Raw genomic sequence first — 19,751 nt, forward strand, 5'->3', positions numbered from 1 at the left:
GGGACACGGCAGCAGCCTCCTTCCCTCCTGGGGGGGGGGGGTGGTTCGGGAGGCGCACATGAAGAGGAGGTTTGGAGTGGGGCCCTGAGGGGTGAGCAGGAGTTCAGCAGCTGAGCTTAGAGGAGAGGAGTGACAGTCGTCCCGGGCAAAGTGAGGACGGCAGAAAGCAAGCGGGAGACAAGGTGGGGCTCAGAGGGCAGGGGTGCGGGCGCCGTGGCAAGGCCGGGGCTGGGGCGAGCTGGGGCTGCGTCCTGAGGGCAGTGGGGAGCGGGGGGGGGGGCTGGGGGGGGGCTGGAGAACGGTGTGGGATTGGTGTCTTGGAGGGATCCCAGCAGGAGTGGCGGCACAAGAGCCCAGCTGGCAGGTGGGGTGGTGGCAGAGGTGGGCTGGGCTGGGCTGGGGCGGGATGGGGTTGGGCAGGCGTGGGGATCCGGGTCTGAGCAGGTGGACGCGCCGGGAATCCTGCGGTATGGAGTGGCCACAAGGGACCGGAGTCCAGAGCCGGGGCCGAGAGATGATGGTATGGATGGGGTGCTGTGATCACACCCCAGGAGCCAGGGACAGATGAGATCCCGGGCCAGGGCAAGGAGGGAAGGGAGACAGGGCCCAGGTGTCCCCCACTCCCGCCCGAGCTCTGCGTGGAAGCAGAATGTCAGATGCCAGCCGTGCCGCTGACCGCTGGAAGGTTGAGTAACTGCTCTGAGTCACATCTGTGAGGGGGCGATGCTGTCTGCCTCCGAGCTGCAGCGGGGACCGAGCTCCGTGAGATACTCACAGCACTCAGCGTGGCCTGGCAAGTACGGGCTTCTAGAAAGCACGGTTGTTGCCGGCGGTGTGTCTGTGATGTGCCTGAAACCGTGTTCCTAGCCTCACCAGGGTCAGGGCTCAGCCTGTGACTGGGGTCGAGCCTCAGTGGGGCAGGAATTAGGCTGTGGTGGCACAAGGACTCGTTTACGTGGGAGCTGTGAGCCCTGGTGGTGCCGGAAGGAGGAAATCTGTGTTTAGGATGCATCAGATGTGCACACGGTCGGGGAGAAGATTGAAAGCAGGGAGCTGGTGTGGTAGAGATCACCGTAACCACATAGACGACAAAAGAGAGAGCCCCTGGGTAGGGGGAGGGCCGGGACCCTGGAAAGTCTCAAAAGGAGATGAGGGGGCAGAGAGATAAGGGGCTGGCTCAGACTCAGGGTTCAGTGAGGGTCTCTGTGAGGTGGTGACATCTAAGCTGAGGGAAGAGCCAGCCCTGTGAAGGTCAGAGGAAGAGCACTGGGCAGTGAGAGGAGCATGTGCAAAGGCCCTGGGGTGGCACCGAACTTGGCTAGGGAGCCTGTCTCCAGCAGGAGGCCGGCTGGCTTCTACCTTTTGTCTCTCTGTGTGTGGGTCGGAGCCAATCTCTTGCCCTGGAGATTTCTAATCTGGCCCCCCAACCCCCAACAAGAGCTAGAGTTCCCTGGGACCCCTGCCCACTCATCCTGTCCCCTTCTCTTCCCCACGTCGTCTAGAACCTGCGGGGCCGGGGCTGTCAGGAGTGACGGATGAGCCAGGTGGAGGGGGAGGGAGTGGGCGGGCACGTGGCTGCCAGGCCTAATGAGGGCAGATGGAGGCAGATGGCCACGGAGGTCGGGGCCGCAGCCGGCCACGGAGCGGGTGCGAGCCACTTGCTCGGCCACCCGTGACTTGCGTGGCCAGCCGGCCTTCGGGGTTACCTGGCAAGTTCAAGGGTGCGGGCCGTGGCCTCGAGCCCCCGCCTCCCTGGGGTTCTCCACCTCCCTGTGTGGACACACGAGTTTGTGTGGGAGCCGCACCCTGGGTCATGCCTCCAGGGACTGCTGGCCGCTTGGCTGACCTTGGACGACTTTCCTCATCTTCCTGGAGCCTGCCTTCCCGTGTCCGTTCACCCAGCCGGCCTCATCGACTGAGCGTCCGGGCCGGGCCTGGCCCAAGGGGGCTCAGGAACATGAGGACACCGGCTGCAGGGACAGCCAGCCTCCCCCAACAGTGGGACCCAGGCCGGAACTGAAGGGCCTGGGGGGCGGGAAGTGGTGTTTCCAGTGTGGGGAAGGGCCGTCCAGGCCGCAGGAACAGCACGCACGTGGGCGGACCCCACGCTGTCGGGTGGGTGTGGGTGCCCTGTCCGGGGGCTCCGACTCTAGGTGCCTGAGGAAGGCGGGAGGCACCATCTGAGGGCAAAACTGCGAGGCTGGGCCTTCAGGAGCCAGCGGAGTGGGAGAGGCCCGGTGCAGGGCGCCGGGCTGAGCCGGGGTCTGAGAGCTGCCCTGAACGGTGTCGGCCGAGTCAGACTGGAGCAGGGATAGGAGTGTCCCCCTTAGGGTGGGGGCCCCTAAGCAGCCCCTTGTCCCCCAGCCATGCTTTCCTGATCATGTCCCCAGCACACCCGCTCCCCCTCAAGCCCAGAGGCAGCGGGCCGGGGAGGGCCCGCAGAGACCATCCTCTTGGGTCCCTCCCGCCGAGGAGCCGCGGTCGGTGCTCAACAAGCGTGCCGTCCCCCTGCCACGTGCCAGCATGCCGCTTAGCAGGGTGCCCTGCCCGCTGGGGCTCGGCGTGGCCCTTGACGTGGACGTGTGGGCCGGCAGTCACGCGGGGGGCGGGGCGAACACGTGGTGCGTGCGTAAGCACGGACCGGCTAGGCGCTCAGGGCTGCGCTGAGCTACGTGGGGGGGAGAAACTGGGTCTGTTTTCCAGCCTGAGGCCCCTCTGAGAGGCACCAGAGGCACCACCCCCGACATACTGGCAAGGGTGTTCTGGGCAGAGGGACCGTCTGGTGCAAAAGCTCTGAGGTGGGAACAAGGAGGCAGCCTGGTGACGGGGCAGTCTCATGAGGCAGAGGCAGAAGGTGGGCAGGGCTAGGCCCAGTGGCCTTGGGAGCATTCACAGTTTGGGGGTGGGGCGTGGGTAGGGAGCACTCTGAGCGGGCAGGGGAGCGCTCTGAGCGGGCAGGGGAGCGCTCTGAGCGGGCAGGGGAGCACTCTGAGCGGGGCGGGGGAGCACTCTGAGCGGGGCAGGGGAGCATTCTGAGCGGGGCGGGGGAGCACTCTGAGCGGGGCAGGGGAGCACTCTGAGTGGGGCAGGGGGTACTCTGAGTGGGGCAGGGAGCACTGTGATCAGGGCAAGGGAGCACTCTGAGTGGGGGAGGGGAGCACTCTGAGCGGGGCAGGGGAGCACTCTGAGTGGGGTAGGGGAGCACTCTGAGCGGGGCAGGGGAGCACTCTGAGTGGGGCAGGGAGCATTCTGAGTAGGGCAGCAGGCACTCCAAGTGGGGCACAGAGTGCTGTAAGCAGGGCAGGGGAGCACTCTGAGTGGGGCAGGGGAGCACTCTGAGCAAGGCAGGGGAGCACTCTGAGTGGGGCAGGGGAGCACTGTGGGGCAGGGGAGCATTCTGAGCGGGGCGGGGGAGCACTCTGAGCGGGGCGGGGGAGCATTCTGAGCGGGGCGGGGGAGCACTCTGAGCGGGGCGGGGGAGCACTCTGAGCAGGGCGGGGGAGCACTCTGAGCGGGGCAGGGGAGCATTCTGAGCGGGGCGGGGGAGCACTCTGAGCGGGGCAGGGGAGCACTCTGAGTGGGGCAGGGGGTACTCTGAGTGGGGCAGGGAGCACTGTGATCAGGGCAGGGGAGCACTCTGAGCGGGGCAGGGGAGCACTCTGAGTGGGGCAGGGAGCATTCTGAGTAGGGCAGCAGGCACTCCAAGTGGGGCACAGAGTGCTGTAAGCAGGGCAGGGGAGCACTCTGAGTGGGGCAGGGGAGCACTCTGAGCAAGGCAGGGGAGCACTCTGAGTGGGGCAGGGGAGCACTGTGGGGCAGGGGAGCATTCTGAGCGGGGCACGGGAGCACTCTGAGCGGGGCAGGGGAGCATTCTGAGCGGGGCAGGGGAGCACTCTGAGCGGGGCAGGGGAGCACTCTGAGTGGGGGAGGGGAGCATTCTGAGCGGGGCAGGGGAGCACTCTGAGCGGGGCAGGGGAGCACTCTGAGTGGGGCAGGGGGTACTCTGAGTGGGGCAGGGAGCACTGTGATCAGGGCAAGGGAGCACTCTGAGTGGGGGAGGGGAGCATTCTGAGTGGGGCAGGGGGTACTCTGAGTGGGGCAGGGAACACTGTGATCAGGGCAGGGGAGCACTCTGAGTGGGGGAGGGGAGCACTCTGAGTGGGGCAGGGAGCATTCTGAGTGGGGCAGGGGGCACTCCAAGTGGGGCACAGAGTGCTGTAAGCAGTGCAGGGGAGCATTCTGAGTGGGGCAGGGGGTACTCTGAGTGGGGCAGGGAGCATTGTGATCAGGGCAGGGGAGCACTCTGAGTGGGGGAGGGGAGCACTCTGAGTGGGGCAGGGAGTGCTGTGAGCAGGGCAGGGGAGCACTCTGAGTGGGGCAGGGGAGCAGTCTGAGCGGGGCACGGAGCGCTGTGAGCTGGGCAGGGGAGCACTCTGAGCAGGGCAGGGGAGCATTCTGAGTGGGGCAGGGGGCACTCCAAGGTGGGTAGGGAGCCCTGTGAGCAGGGCAGGGGAGCATTCTGAGTGGGGCAGGGAGCACTGTGAGCACGACAGGAGAGCACTCTAAGTGGGGCAGGGAGCACTTCCAGCGGGGCAGGGGAGCACTGTGAGCAAGGCAGGGAGCACTTCCAGCGGGGCAGGGGGCATTCTGAGCGGGGCAGGGACGTGGCCTCTAATGGCATTTTACAAAATTCTCTGGCTACCACTTGGAGAAGAGCTGTGGGGGCCAGGCCAGGGCAGGGGTGGGGGTGCAGATCAGCGGGCCAAGCACGGTAGGTGAAACACAGGGACCTGGCAGAGCAGAAGGGACGTCGAGGGAAGAGCGTAAAGCCGGGGCGCCTGGAGGGGCTGCGGGGCAGCGGTGTCGGCGGAGGGAACGGGGTTCGAGGCAGTGGAGGCTGGAGGTGCCAGTCGGATGCCGGTCGGATGCAGCGGGAGCCAAGGGGCCGGCGCAGGGAGCCCCGCGTTCTGCTGTCGGCTGGCCTTCCAGAGGCATGCTGGCTGGGAGAGCTGTCTGGGGCGGGGTGGCGGAGGGGGGGGGGGGGCTGTGACCTGCCTGTGACACGGGGAGAGCCTCCTCTGGAATCAGGTGGGGGCGGGAGGTCTGTGAAGTGTAGGCAAAGGCTTCATCAGCAGGTGACTGTACCTACGCCAGCGAAGGCCCCGCCTCCAGCAAGAGAGGAGAAGCCCCTCACGGGACTGCCCAGGCCAGGGGTAGGGGCAGCACGGGGGTGGGGGGGTGGGGAGTGCTGGGGGTGCAGAGGGAAGGCTCCACCCTGGCACCCCCGCCCCCCAGCCTTCAGGGCCACAGAGCGCCCACGAGGCCGGGCCCTCACTCCGCTTTCTCCCGCCCTGGAACCCTCAGAACATGGACAAGGGGACCGTGCCATCGGTGACGCTCATCGTGGGCTGTGGCGTGTCGTCCCTCACCCTGCTCATGCTGATCATCATCTACGTCTCCGTGTGGAGGTGCTGCCTGAGCGCGGGCAGGGGCTGGGGTGGGGGGCCGGCCCCCGTGGGCCCCAGGAACCCTGCGGCCGGGGTCAAGTCTTGTCCCTTCTTCTTGGAGGGCGGCCACGGAGACAGGCTGGTCCAGAGCCCCCTTCCCAGTCGGCGGTACCGTCCCCTCTGTCGTCACCACCCCGCCCCTGTCTCCCCCTGCCCACCGCCATCACAGATGGACCGCACCCCAACCGCACCTCTGCCACCACCCTCCTCCCTCTGTCCCCCTCCCTCCCCGACAGTCCCCACGGGCTCCCTGAGGGCCGCTGCCTGGATGCCGGGTAGCACTGGAGAGGTGGGGCAGGTGTCGGTCGGGGATCGACCGGTCACCCTTTTCTCCTGCCCTCTGCTGTGCCCACGCTGCTGCACACAGAAGGTGGCCACGCGTCCTCCTGCCCTCGGAATGCCCCCCCCCCTGGCAGATGCCAGCCAGCCTACTCCCCAGCCAAGCGCCCTGCCCTGGGACCCCGCAGCCCCCAAACTCTGTGTCCTGCCGCACGGGCGTGCGAGGTCTTCTCTGAGCCCGGGGTCAGGTCTCAGGGCAAGAGCCTCCACTGGCCTCTCTGCCCCTCACTCCCTTTGCCCGGGCCGCGGGGCCTCGTCACAGGACCCCTGGACTGCTCCCCCTGCCAGGCAGGGTGGGGGAAAGGCAGCAGTCCCTAGCCGTCCCCAGCCCTGGGATAAGGGACACGTATGCGCAAGCGCGGGCCACAGACGAGCATGAGTGTGTGCGGGCACGGGGGCGCCTGCGGGCAGCTCTCACCTCCCTGCCCCCAGAGCCCTGCTGTGAGCCCCACTGAGGTTTCGGACTGGGAGTATGAGTCAAGGTCACCCACCCCATAGCCCTGCAGCTGCCTCTTGGTGTCTGGCTCCATGGGCAGCAGAACTGATGTCGAACCCTGAGGCCAACAAGGAGAGATCGATGTGTCATGTAGGCGGGGGAGGGTGGGCCTGTTTCCCCGTACCCCCCCCACCCTCCCCTAGGGCAGGAGCACTGAACCACCAAACCCCCAGCATCTAACCAGCACCCAGTGCTCCTCCCACTCAGCCCCTCCTCAGACCATCTGTCCCAATCCCCGTGGGCGTGCTTGGCCCACTGGGCCAGCCCCTCCCCTGAGGCCTTGGTTTCCAGAGACTTCTGGGAAAGGAGGCTTGGGACAGCTCCCGCCCTCCGTCCCTGCCTGCTGCAGTTCTGAGGGTTTTGCTGAAGGTTTCCAAAGCGCCTCCTTTCTGAACTCTGCTGGCTGAGTCACTGCCCCTGTGAGCCGCAGTCAGGACCCCAACCCCTTGGAAAGTGACCCCCCCCCAAGGTCACACACCACATCAGACCGCATCATGGCCCCTGAGGGGCAACCCTGTACCCTCTGCTCACCACCTGCCTGGATCTCAGCCCCCAAGGCCACTGGGAGGCTGGCTGCCCTGGAAAATGGGAGAAAAAGTGATGGGGGCTAATGCTTTCTGTATCCTGCCCCTTGAATCTCAGTCACCGTCCTGGGCAGCAGATCCCGTTCCCTCCACCAGTCTCACGGATGGAAAGACGGAGGCACAGAGGGGTTGGGCCACTTGCCCAGTGTTGCACAGCTGGAGTATAGCTAAGCCACTGCAGCCCCCGCTCGGAACCATTTTGTCTTCTGGCCTCGGAGTCGGGATCAAACGGGGTGGGAAGGGCTAGTGGGACAGGGGGAAAGCTAGGTTGAAAACCAGGAGCAGGCAGAGACTGAGAGCCCAGAAATGATCTGTGTCCAAGGGATCCGGTGACAGGGAGAAGATCTGACGCAAAAAGGGGAAGCAACTCTAAGGATAAGCCGTCCCCAGCGGGAACGGTCAACTGCGCTCAGGGTCTCCCCACAACCCTCCCTGGCACCTGACTGCATGCTGGAATTTAGTGTGCAGTCGACAGGAAGGGTAGGGCGGTGGTGGTGACAGTGGCCGCAGCAAGGTCTGCAGGGAGGAGGCGGTGCCCTGGTCTTGGTACATCCACAGGACCCCAGTTCCTGTGAAGATGAGGCCCCGTGGGGCACTGACACACTGTCTCCCGTAGGTACATCCGCTCAGAGCGGTCTGTGATCCTCATCAACTTCTGCTTTTCCATCATCTCCTCCAACGCCCTCATCCTCATCGGGCAGACCCAGACCCGCAATAAGGTAGGTGACCTCTGCCCTACCGTGCACACCCCAGCGTGCCCAGGTGGGACGGGGTGACGGTGATGCCCCCCAAAAGGATCCCAAGGAAGCTCGGGGAGGAGAGCGTAGGGCCACACACAGTGCCCCGTTCTCCTCCGACTGCAGCTGTCATCTGGCCAGGACCCGATGTCTGGAGTCTCCAGCCGGACTGGCGCTCTGAGATGAGCCGGTTCAAGGAGCCTGGCCCCGGCCCACCACTGGGGCCCAGACCGTCTGATCTTGTCTGTGCCATGTGGGCTTGAGGGTGACTTGTCCTCCCTGGGTGTCGGGTTCACCACCTGCTGAACAGGTGGACTGAACCCAGAGCCCTTGAGCCGGTTCCCGCCGGCGTTGGGTGTATCTCTGGGTAGTCGGGAAAGATGGAGGGAGAGGGGGCTCTGTCCCCGGCAGTTTGTGGCCCGGGTGACACAAGCATTCCTGGGGGGTGGGGGGGGGGCGGCTAGCCGATCAGCAGCCCTCCTACAGGCAGTGGACCGGGGGACCCCTCGGTGGCTTCGTGCCTGGGGATTTGACCTCATTGCTGCTGCAGACGCTGAGCTTCTGTCAGCCTCACTCGGGGCGGGCAGGGAACAGGTGAGTGGGCACCTGCCCGGCCTAACCTGCCCGCCTGCCCCGCCCAGGTGGTGTGCACTCTGGTGGCCGCTTTCCTCCACTTCTTCTTCCTGTCCTCCTTCTGCTGGGTGCTCACCGAGGCCTGGCAGTCCTACATGGCCGTGACCGGCCGCCTCCGGAACCGCCTCATCCGCAAGCGTTTCCTCTGCCTGGGCTGGGGTGAGCGGTGCCGGGGCAGGTGGGCGGTGGGGCTGCCCCTCCCTGGGCCCGCCCTGCTGCAGCCCCTCCCCCTCCCCCCTTGCCCTGCCCTCGTCCTCCTGGGCCTCCACAGGGTTGCCAGATAAAATGTGACACCGAGTTCATTTGAATTTCAGGTAACGACGGATTTTTAAAGTACATCCCATTCAATATTTGGGATGCGCTCGTACTAAACGTGTTTTCTTTTCGGAAATTTTTTTGATGCTTATTCATTTATTTTGAGAAAGGGAGTGTGCGTGCACATGACTGGGGCAGGGCAGAGAGAGGGGGGGTGGAGAGAGAGAATCCCAAGCAGGCTCCACGCTGTCGGCACAGAGCCTGATGCGGGGCTCGACCCCACGAACCGTGAGATCGTGACCCAGCTGAAATCAAGAATCAGGTGCTTAACCAACTGAGTCCCTCGGTGCCCCCAAAATATTTCCTTCTTTATTTGAAATTCAAGTGTGATTCGGTGTCCTGTATGTCGTTTGCTGACCTGGCTGTCACGACCACGGTTCCATAGGCCCTCATCCCCGTCCACCTCCTGTCCCCTTCTCTTATGCTAGGTGTCACCCCCCCGTTCAGGGGCTTCAGAGGCACATTGTGCCCCACCTCACCCCACCCGTGGGGCCGGAAGGAGGCAGAGGGTGGACGGGGCTCGGATGGTGGGGGGACCGACTCCCTTTCTTTCTGGTCCTTCCCCAGGGCTCCCTGCGCTGGTCGTGGCCATTTCTGTGGGATTCACCAAGGCCAAAGGGTACAGCACCATGAACTAGTGAGTCGGGGCAGGGTGGGGATGGGGTGGAGGCCGCTCGGCTCCCCCAGACCCTCCCACTGCCCTAGAAGGTGACAGCTGGCTGGGTGCCCGTCTCACAGAGGAGAGACCTAAGGCTGGGAGAGGGTGGGGGCCCCGGGGCTGGAGGCTGGGCTCTTCGAGGGGCTGCTTCCCCTAATCAGCCAGCTCCTCCCGGACTGGGCAGCAGGATGGAGAAACATGAGGCTCAGGGCCACTGGAGCTTTGCGCCTCCTCCTTAGGTACCTCGGACAGCTCCGGTGGCCTGTTTTCCCCTCTGTACCCACGTATGCACCTCTGCATGACTGTGGTGACAGGGGTGGCGCATAGCTCCAGGGCAAGGCAGGTGGTAGGGGGCCTATTTTGCAGATGAAGTCAGGGAGGCCCTGAAGGGTCAGCTGGGCGAGGTCCAGGGGCCTTGAATGCCAAGCCAGGAAGCTTGGGGTTATCCTAAAAGCAGTGTGATGATTCCCAGGGTTGGGGTAGAGGAACCAAGGCCGGGAGCTGTGGCTACAGGCCACAGGGGAGGAACAGGGAGCCAGAGGCAAGGGGAGGGACTGATGCAGGCTGCATGGGCTTGGCTGTCTGTGGAGCCCCAGAGGAACAGGCCACGGCTGGGCCCTGAAGCAGTGCCCCACGTGGGCAGCAGGGACAGTGGACATGAAAACCCGTTTACCGGAAACCCCAGTAGCGTGAGTGCCGGGAGGTAAATATGGACACTGTCCCCAGCGCTGAGAGGGTCAGGGGTGGATCAGGGGAGGGTGAGGCCATTAAAGTGGGGGTTCTGAAGGATGAAGAGGAGTTTGTCTGACAGCATGGGGTGGAATGCTCAGGGCAGAGGCCACGGCGCAGAAGAATAGTGTCTTCGCTGGGCTCGGGGCTCCCGTGGGCCACCGTGGGTGGCGGGGCTGGCGACCATGTGTGCGATGAGGCAGGACCAGGCCAGATGTGTGAGCAGAGCACCGGGTGCCCCCAGCTGTGGGGCCTGGGCTGAGTGGGCAGGTGGAGGGCCAGACCAGGGGCCCGACCCAGAATTTTGGAATTCTGTCGGGAAGAAGGGTCTGTGTGTGAGGCTGGCGTGGGGCGGGGCGGGGTGGGGGGAGAGGATCTAGGAGGAGAGTGGGGGGCAGCCTGGGGCGGTCAGGGCACCCTTACCTGGCCAGCCCGGCTCTGTGCCGTGTGGGTCCGAGCGGCCGTGCCGCTGCCCTGCGCCCGCTTCTCCGTCTGTGAGCCGGGCCCGCCAGTGCCGCCCGGGGCCCCGAGGGCTGGGAAGCCAGCGTGAGTGCGCGGCGTGCACACAGGAGGGCTTGCTAAGCGCCCGGCTCCTTCTGCCGCTCCCCTGCGTCTCACCTGCCTTCCCGGGGGGCGGGGGCTGGGCCCACGCCTGGCCACTGACCAGCCCGTCTCCCTCCCCAGCTGCTGGCTCTCCCTGGAGGGGGGACTGCTGTATGCCTTCGTGGGACCGGCCGCCGCTGTCGTGCTGGTACTGAACCCTCCCCGCCGTCCCAGGTGGCCGTGGGCTGTATGCGTTGCCCTTTCTGGGTCGCCTTGATCACCAAGGGGTGGATGGCGTTCACGGTCCCCCTGCCCTGCCCTCGGGGTGCAGGAGTACAGAGGCTGGGCTGCACGAGTGGCCGTTTATTTCTGTGAGCACAGCATGTGTGATTATCGGGCACCGGCCGTGTACCTGCCAGGAGATCGGTGTGAGTTCACCGGGTGGGCGACTGGCCGAGTGGGGACAGTGGGCAGGTGGCTGACGGGGTAGCAGGGAGGGCCAGCTAGGCCTGGGCGAGGAGCAGAGGAGTCGGCAGAGCCTGAGGCTGGGGGGCCAGGGGCCTGTCCCTTGCTGCCACCAGCTGTCACCCTCTCGAGAAGGAAGCACCTCCTTGTTTTCCCTCGCTCCTACTTCCCACACTCCTTTGGGGACGGATGTGAAACCATGCCATGTGGCACACAGGGTTATTGTCCCCAAGTTAGGGCTGAGCAGGGGGAGCTGGGCACGGCTGGGGGCCTCCGCCCGCCCTGCCCGAGCCCAGCCCTCTCCACGCAGGGCCACACCGCCTTGGTGGGGGCACCTGGGCACAGGCCCGGGGGAGGCCCCGCGTGTGAGGGTGGAGGCGGTGGGCAGCGGGCCTAGCCTGAGGGTCCCGGCGCCTTTATTCCTTGAAGGGAGAGGGCTGCGTGCTGTGCATGTCAATGCCGCTCTTCAGAGGCCAGGCCGGCTCGCCGTTTTACAAACAGGCGACCCGGGACGGATGGGAGGCTCAGCTGGTGGAGGCAGGAGCCCCCATCCCCCACGCCCCCTCCCAGGGTGCGTCCGGAGGGCACGGCTGGACCCCAGCCCAGGGCCCCTTCAGTGACACGGGGACACACAGGTAGAGACAGCACAGAGCCCGCTACAGGCAGGGTGGTGGCAGCGGCTGTCCTGCCCCTTCTGCCCCTGGCCTTGTCAGAAAACGAGGTCACCCGGGAAGCATGCCTCCAGCCCCGGTGCCGGAGCCCGGGAACTTTCCGTTCAGACGGGGATGAAAGGCAGGGCCTGGCCGCTGCTGTGTGTGGAGTCATGAGCGCTCAGATCGAGGGGCTGCGGGGCGTCGGGGCGCCCCATATCCAGATCCGAGCAGTCTGGGGCCAGTCCTCGCAGCTGTCAGGCAGCTGTGTGGGAGCCAAGGGGAGGGCCTTCAGGGGAGCACAGAAATGAGCTGGGAGCCTCCCCACCCAGGAGAAGGGGCCAAGGTCTCCAGGGTCGTAGCTGGGCCGACGGGCGCACCCTGGGGACAGCTTCTCTTTCGCGTAGGCGGTAGCTCACGCGACGATAACAGTAGGAAGCACTTCGTAGGGTGCGGGTGGCTGGCGGGAGGGGGTCAGGAAGGGCACCATGGCAGCGCAGGAGCAGTGTGGCCCCAGCACGGGGAGGATGTCCCCGAGACGGCCCTCTGGTTGGGCCCTAGCGAGGGTTGAGCTCCCTGTTGTGGGAGGAATCCAAGGAGCGGGGGGGGGGGGGGTGGGGGGGGGGTGAGCGGCTGCGGGGGCACAGGGCACGCCCAAGCATGATGGCGGCTGGATCACACGAGGTCCCTTCTGTGGTCTGAGCAGGGCAGGCACCCTGTATGTAGAGCCAGCCTGATCCCTGACCTGCGACCTCTGGACAGATGGCATCCCAGCTCGGCAAACGCTGCCCACCACGGTGGGGACAGCAGATGGGCCTCCGGGCTGCCCAGTGCAGGCCAGCCCGGGGTCCAGCCTCTGGAGGGAGCCCCGCATGTCACCCTCTGAGCCCCAGCTGGGTCAGCCCGGCCCCTTCTCATGTCCACCCCTGCTGGCAGGGCTCCCAAATCCTTGGGGAGCAGGTCACGTGGGAGGGTCACGTGGGGGACTTGAGCAGCGGCACCTCGCCCTGGGTGGAGCCCTGTGGCGGGAGAACCCCACCTGACGGCTGCTCCGGGGGGAGGTGGCCAGGCCGGCGGGGCTGGCGAGCCTGCTGGGTGGCGCTCTCTCCCCTGGAGCCCCGCCCCCACGCCCTGCTCCTTTCTGCAGGTGAACATGGTCATCGGGATCCTCGTGTTCAACAAGCTCGTGTCCAAAGACGGCATCACGGACAAGAAGCTGAAGGAGCGGGCAGGGTAGGGCTGGCCCCGGGCGCCTCACCCGCCTTGAGTCAAAGACCCAGAGCCCACCCGCTGCCCCCGGGCCCTAGAGCAGGTGGACCAAGGAGGCTCAGAGGCCTGTGCAAGGCTCACGGCCAGCCCCTGCCCTGCCCTGTGCCTCAGTTTCTCCGTCTAGTCCTCAGAAACAGTGAAGCCCCTTGTTTTTGGAGACCTTACCCCCGCAGGGACCCCAGGGACGGTGGAAGGGTGCACCTGGCCCCCCGCTTCCCTGCCCTGGGGTTGGGTGACCCCGAGCGAGGATACAACCTGCCCATCCTCATGGTGGCTTCAGCGACGGGAGGAGGGGACAGGTAGGATGCTCCTCCTACTTGGGGAGCCGGAGCCCAGAGGGCAGCGTCTGGCCACAGGGCACGTGGCTCTGCAGGAGGCTGGTCCCGAGTGTGCCCCGGCCGCCCCCCAGGGGATGGGAGCCCTGAGGTCACGGACGGGGGCAGCTACTGGCTGAGACTGACCCCCTCACTCCATCCTGCCCCAGCCCTCTGAGCCCTCCGCACCTCACCTCTGCCTGCCGCTCTGCGCATCCCTCTGCCCTCGCCGGTGCCTACTCCCTCCCTCCGTGCCAGTCGTCCGTCTCTGTCTCTGTCTCTGTCTCCGTCTCCGTCTCCCTCCTCCTCTTCCTGCTCCTCCTGCTAACCCTAGTGAACAGAAGCTTCAGGAAACCATCCTCTCTGGTCCTGGTTAGAAAGCCGCTAACGCTGCTTTAGGGGAAGTGGACGACGAGCCCGGAGTGCCCGCGGTGGCTGGGAGTCTGGGTCCCCCATTCCCTGGGCCTCATCCCCTGGAAGTGGGGATTGGCACGCCCCACCCCGCCCGCCCTCAGGACACACCGGCCCCCACGCGCATCCCTGGCCGGCCGAGGGCCGCACACCCGTCGGAGCGCTGCAGCAATGGGTACGCGGCGCTGGCTCGGCTCCCGGCTTCTGCAGTCGCCCCTGGGCGGGCTCCCTCGTTCCGCTCCGTTCCCTGCAGCCGAGTGGGGCGAGTGGCGGGGAGAGCGGGTTTGAGCCGCCAGAGCCCAGGGCGTCTGTCCGTGGGGGCTACCTGCCTCCTGGGGCCCCTTCCTGGGCGTGCAGCCGGTGCCCTGGCGCGGACGCACTCCCGGCTGTGCCCGCACGGCTGCGCGGAGACCTCCCCCCCGCAGCAGGAGTCCTCCCCACGCTCACACACTCGTGTGCACACGCACGCGTACGCACGCACACCTGCGCACACACACGGCCTGTGGGAGGGTGCCGCCCAGGTAGCTGACTGGTGGGGGTCCGGTGCAGCACGTGCTCCCCGGCTGGGGCAGCCGCCTGGGGTAGTGCACGGTCCGAGCAGATACGGGGGACCGGAGGGAAGTGGCCATGGCCTCACTCCGGGAGTTCTTCGTGCGAACGTGGGCACATCGTTTCACCCTCTGCTTAACACGGACGTGTGCGAGGACCGGCCCTGCCGTCCCCCAGGACCCTGTGTTATCTATCTCATGGATCCCAAACCCTCTGACCCCAGGACTCAGTCTGCACCCACTTCCTGTGGCAACCCTCCTTCCCCTCGGAGCCATCCGGGCCCATCCCACACCCGACTCAGACCCAGTCCCCCACCCCAGCCCCCACCCCCTACCCCGGTCCCCCCCCCTGGTCAGACCTGGTGCCCTCCCCCCACCCTTAACCACCTCCCAGACCTGGTCCCCCCCCACAACCCTTCAGAACCGGTCCCCCCCAGCCTCCCAACCCCAACCCTGGACTCAGCCCACCCCACCACCCGCCAGACCCGGTCCCCCCACACCCCCAGCCCCTCCCGGACTGGGCCCCCCCCCCCACCATTCCCCTCCAGGACCCGGTCCCCCACCACTAGCCAGCCCACTCCTGGGACCGGGTCCCACCCCTCCCCCCACCCAGCCAGCCCACTTCTGGGACCTGGTACCCACTCCAATCAGCTCATTTCTGGGACCCGGTGCCCCCTCCCCCCGACCAGCCAGCCCACTCCCAGGACCTGGTCCCCACACCCCCAGCCCCTCCCGGCACCAGGGCCCCCCCCCCACCATTCTCCTCCAGGACCCGGTCCCCCACCACCAGCCAGCCCACTCCTGGGACCAGGTCCCCCCCCCACCACCACCAGCCCATTTCTGGGATCCGGTTCCCCCTCCCCCTGACAAGCCAGCCCACTCCCGGGACCCGGGACCCGGGACCCGGTCCCCCGACCCCCAGCCCACTCCTGGGACCCCGGCCGGCCTAGGAAGGCTCAGGCAGGACTGCTCTGGTCCGTGTGCCTGCTTTGCCCCGCCCCGGTTCCGTGAGAACAGTGTCTGCTCTCGTCTCGGCCTTTGCATTTCACTTGCAGTCGGCCGCCCGGGGCCCCCCTTGGGCGCGCCCTCAAACGTGCCGAGTGGGGAGTCCCCTCTGCGGCCGACGCCGCCTCCGAAGCCGCCAGTAACGCCATGTTAGTGCCTCTCCTCGCCAGTGCCCCCCGTCCCCGGCTCTGCTCTCTGAGTCACATTTTGCTTGTTTTAAGCTTTTTCTGTCACCTCTGCCATCCACTCTGGGGATCCTCCCCACCCGGCCCTTCGCCAGCAGGCTCCCCTCCTCCGTGCGGCCAGGGACGGGATGGGGCCGGGTCAGTGTCGGAACACTGTGCACCGGCCTGCCATCGGCGTGTGGCTGTGCCGGGGTCTGGGTTGTGCGCTGCGTGTTGTAAGCGCACGTGTGCGTGAGTGGGTGGGTGCGGGGGGTGGGGGGATGTCCCGTGAGCGAGCACGGGGGAGTGTGCGGGGCACTCCTGGCCGTGGGGGGACCCGGGTTCAGGTCGGGACGGATCCGTTGAGGCAGAAACCAAGTTGGGAGGCCCAGGCAGGGACGAGGCTCCGGGAATACGCGCTGTTTGCTTCACACGCCAGTCTCCTCGGGGTGGAGGGTGCCATCCTGGGCCTGTCACAAGAGCCCTGGGGGACATTCCCTGCTAGGTCACGCAGCAGGTTCCGGTCAGTGGCCCGGCCCACCCTGAGCCAGGCTCACGCCCCTCCTCCGCATCAGGGGCATCTGACCTTCTGAAGGGTCAGACGGTACCACTGCCCGCGGGCCTCCCCGCCAGCCCCTCTCCTGCCCACTGATCGCACCCGGCCCCGCATGGGCTCCTCCTCGCGGCCCCGGCAGAACTCGGGGCTGCGGGGATGCCACTAAGGCAGGTCCCCAAGCCCGGGCCATCTGCCAGCCACCTCGGGCTGTAGATGTCAGGGCTCCGGCCCGAGGGAAGATGGCTCACAGCAGGATGAGACTGCCCCTCTGCCCGCCCCAGGGGCTCTGCCCTGCCTTCCTGCTCGGAAGGTGGCCAGAGAGGGTCCGCTTTGGGAGGGAGGAGAGAGACGAGGGAGCCCTGCCGGCCACGGTGGAGACACAGAGGTTCAGAGCCGGGAAGGGAAAAGGACAGCCGGGCAGTGTGTGCACAGTCCTGCAGGGCCCACTTTTTCAGGTTGTGCCCCTCGTGCAGGCAGAGCACCCCTCGTGGGCACGGGCACTGCGGCTGGGGGCCTCAGCACCCGGGGGTAGAGGGGGGCCGGGGATCGGCAGGTCCCCCACCCTGGGAGGGGAGGGGAGGCGGGTCTGTGAGGTCTAGGTCTGAAGCCCACGCAGTGGTCAGGAGAGAAGCGTGGGGGCTTCGGGGTGATTCCTGGCTCGGGCTCAAGCCACTGGGCAGCTGGCCGGGGGGCTGTCCTGGAGAAGAAATGGGGCTGCGGCTGGGGCTGCCATGGGGACCTGGGTCCTGGAGCAGGGAGGGGGAGGAGGGGGAGGGGAAAGGAGGAGGAAGAAGACAGGGAGGGGACAGGCCTGTCCTCTGTGCAGGCCACCCAGACGGGTCTGGAGAGAGGAAGACGATGGCTCGGGCAGGGCCTGTGGCAGGCTCCCCACCGCAGGGCAGAGAGGGTGCACCTCTGGGGAGAGCTCCTGCCCCCGCCCGGTGAGCAAGGTCCAGCCCCGACCCCAGGTCCTCCCAGCCTCTCTCCCAACAGCCCCCGTGCCCCCAGCTGCTTCCTGGTGGCCCTGGCCCCTGCCTGATGGTCCTCGTGCCCCTCACCCCTGCGGCCCCTCCTCGTGCCCCTCACCCCTGCCTCCCCTCCTCGTGCCCCTCACCCCTGCCTCCCCTCCTCGTGCTCCCTCACCCCTGCGGCCCCTCCTCGTGCCCCTCACCCCTGCGGCCCCTCCTCGTGCCCCCTCACCCCTGCGGCCCCTCCTCGTGCCCCTCACCCCTGCCTCCCCTCCTCGTGCCCCTCACCCCTGCCTCCCCTCCTCGTGCCCCTCACCCCTGCCTCCCCTCCTCGTGCCCCTCACCCCTCGCTTCCCTCCTCGTGCCCCCTCACCCCTGCAGCCCCTCCTCGTGCCCCCTCACCCCTGCCTCCCCTCCTCGTGCCCCTCACCCCTGCCTCCCCCTCCTCGTGCCCCCTCACCCCTCCCTTCCCTCCTCGTGCCTCTCACCCCTGCCTCCCCTCCTCGTGCCCCTCACCCCTGCCTCCCCCTCCTCGTGCCCCCTCACCCCTGCGGCCCCTCCTCGTGCCCCTCACCCCTGCGGCCCCTCCTCGTGCCCCTCACCCCTCCCTTTCCTCCTCGTGCCCCTCACCCCTGTGGCCCCTCCTCGTGCCCCTCACCCCTGCGGCCCCTCCTCGTGCCCCTCACCCCTGCCTCCCCTCCTCGTGCCCCCTCACCCCTGCAGCCCCTCCTCGTGCCCCTCACCCCTGCCTCCCCTCCTCGTGCCCCTCACCCCTGCGGCCCCTCCTCGTGCCCCTCACCCCTCCCTTCCCTCCTCGTGCCCCTCACCCCTGCGGCCCCTCCTCGTGCCCCTCACCCCTGCAGCCCCTCCTTGTGCCCCTCAACCCTGCGGCCCCTCCTTGTGCCCCTCACCCCTGCCTCCCCTCCTCGTGCCCCCTCACCCCTGCAGCCCCTCCTCGTGCCCCTCACCCCTGCCTCCCCTCCTCGTGCCCCTCACCCCTCCCTTCCCTCCTCGTGCCCCTCACCCCTGCGGCCCCTCCTCGTGCCCCTCACCCCTGCCTCCCCTCCTCGTGCCCCCTCACCCCTGCGGCTCCTCCTCGTGCCCCTCACCCCTGCGGCCCCTCCTCGTGCCCCTCACCCCTGCCTCCCCTCCTCGTGCCCCCTCACCCCTGCAGCCCCTCCTCGTGCCCCCTCACCCCTGCAGCCCCTCCTCGTGCCCCTCACCCCTGCCTCCCCTCCTTGTGCCCCTCACCCCTGCCTCCCCTCCTCGTGCCCCTCACCCCTGCCTCCCCTCCTCGTGCCCCCTCACCCCTGTCTCCCCTCCTCATGCCCCTCACTCCTGCGGCCCCTGCACTTCTCCTGCCCCACCTGCACCTGCCTCATCCTTTTGATGAGGGTGTCCTGTAAGGAGGGGAGCGGGTGGCCTGGACCCCAGCCCCCACCCCTGGTGGGAATGACCATGGCCCCAGAGGCTCCTTGGAGCTCCTGCAAGGCAGTCACCTGCCCATGGGGGCAGAGCCCCGGAAGTTGTAACAGTGGTGAGGGTGGGGTCGGGCACAATTCCCAGACACGGATTCGAGCCAGCCCCACTGCTGGTGCCCTCACGACAGGCCCCGAGGCTACGAAAGAGTGACTGCGCCGTTCGGAAGACGCGACAGGCTCAGAGCGGCCACAGCGTGGCCCATAGTGGTACCAGGAGGTGCCAGGCTGCAGAGGGCAGTGCCGCCGTGGGGGGCTCCTGGGGGCACCAGCGGAGCGGGGCCTGCCGAGACGATGAGGTGCCTGTGGGTCTCTGTTCTCGTCTCTGTCCCCACCCCCACCCCTGTGTGGCCCTGTCTGTCTGTCATCTCCTCCTGGAGTAGTTCTCTTGTTCTCTTTCTCTCTGTCCAGAGCTCAGAGGCCTGGCCAAACACCGCCCCCCAGTGGCCACCCTGTAGCCCCCCAGCTCCTGCCTCCAGTGCACCTCCCCTCCTGTGGCCTACTGGACAGTTAGGAACCCGGGTCTTCCAGAGAGTTCCTCTCTCACCACTGCCCAGCCCCCACCCCCGCAGACCACCCTCCCGAGTCTCTGGGAGCCCTTGGACTCCGGGCGGGTTGCCGGGCAGAACTCTGCTCCCCAGGAGGGCCCGGGCCTCCTCAAGGACCAGGACCGGAGCGGGTGGAGAGCCCCGGGAGAGGGGCGCCGAGCGGGACCCCCCAGGAACGCGCCCCCTGGCGGGAGGGCGGCCGGGGCAGCCCTGACGCGGCCCCCCGCTGCGCTGTCCGCAGGGCGTCGCTGTGGAGCTCCTGCGTGGTGCTGCCGCTGCTGGCGCTGACCTGGATGTCGGCCGTGCTCGCCGTCACCGACCGTCGCTCCGCCCTCTTCCAGATCCTGTTCGCCGTCTTCGACTCGCTGGAGGGCTTCGTCATAGTGATGGTGCACTGCATCCTGCGCCGAGAGGTGCGCGGCCTGCGGGAGGGGCGGGGGGCGGGGGGCGCGGCTTCGGGACCCCCGCTCGCTCCATAAGGCGGGGATGCGCGGCACAGCTGGGGCGGCCGAGGGCCGTCGTCTGCGTAAGGCCCCCTCCTGGAAGCGCCCCTGCGCCCCTCGCCGGCTCAGACCGGAGGGGTCCTGTCCTCCTGGGCTCGGTGGGACCAAGAGCCACCGGAAACGTCAGCAGCTTTCACGACGGCGGAGACCCCTGGCCCGGTGTCTCTGGGCCTCTCCAGAGGGAGCAGGAGGAGGCTTTCACCAAACTCTCCCGACGGCCACCTGCCCGGTGGCCACAGCTCCGGTGACGCGCTCTCGGGTCGGGAAGGCGGACACGCGGAGAACGTGCGTCCGGACGTGGGCGGAAGAGGTGCCCTCATGAGGCCAGAGG

The 19,751-nt window shown here is 67.4% G+C and overlaps 1 protein-coding gene across 12 annotated transcripts in view; it reads left to right on the forward strand.

Moving 5' to 3' along the window:
- Window positions 1-19,751, forward strand: part of ADGRB1 (adhesion G protein-coupled receptor B1) — an 81,468-nt gene that overhangs the window by 51,674 nt on the left and 10,043 nt on the right. For 7 of the 12 annotated variants that reach the window (XM_053896068.1, XM_053896069.1, XM_053896062.1 and 4 more), the window contains exons 19-26: window positions 5,365-5,468; window positions 7,543-7,645; window positions 8,305-8,455; window positions 9,179-9,248; window positions 10,683-10,749; window positions 12,804-12,889; window positions 18,501-18,668; window positions 19,159-19,330. In XM_053896068.1, coding sequence (XP_053752043.1) covers window positions 5,365-5,468; window positions 7,543-7,645; window positions 8,305-8,455; window positions 9,179-9,248; window positions 10,683-10,749; window positions 12,804-12,889; window positions 18,501-18,668; window positions 19,159-19,330 — 921 coding nt within the window. The remainder of the gene's footprint in view (window positions 1-5,364; window positions 5,469-7,542; window positions 7,646-8,304; window positions 8,456-9,178; window positions 9,249-10,682; window positions 10,750-12,803; window positions 12,890-18,500; window positions 18,669-19,158; window positions 19,331-19,751) is intronic. The other 5 variants (XM_053896070.1, XM_053896071.1, XM_053896072.1 and 2 more) reach the window with 3 other exon arrangements.

Source organism: Panthera pardus, unplaced genomic scaffold (assembly GCF_024362965.1).
Source record: "Panthera pardus isolate Hobbes unplaced genomic scaffold, ASM2436296v1 HiC_scaffold_7, whole genome shotgun sequence".
Classification (NCBI taxonomy): Eukaryota; Metazoa; Chordata; class Mammalia; order Carnivora; family Felidae; genus Panthera; species Panthera pardus.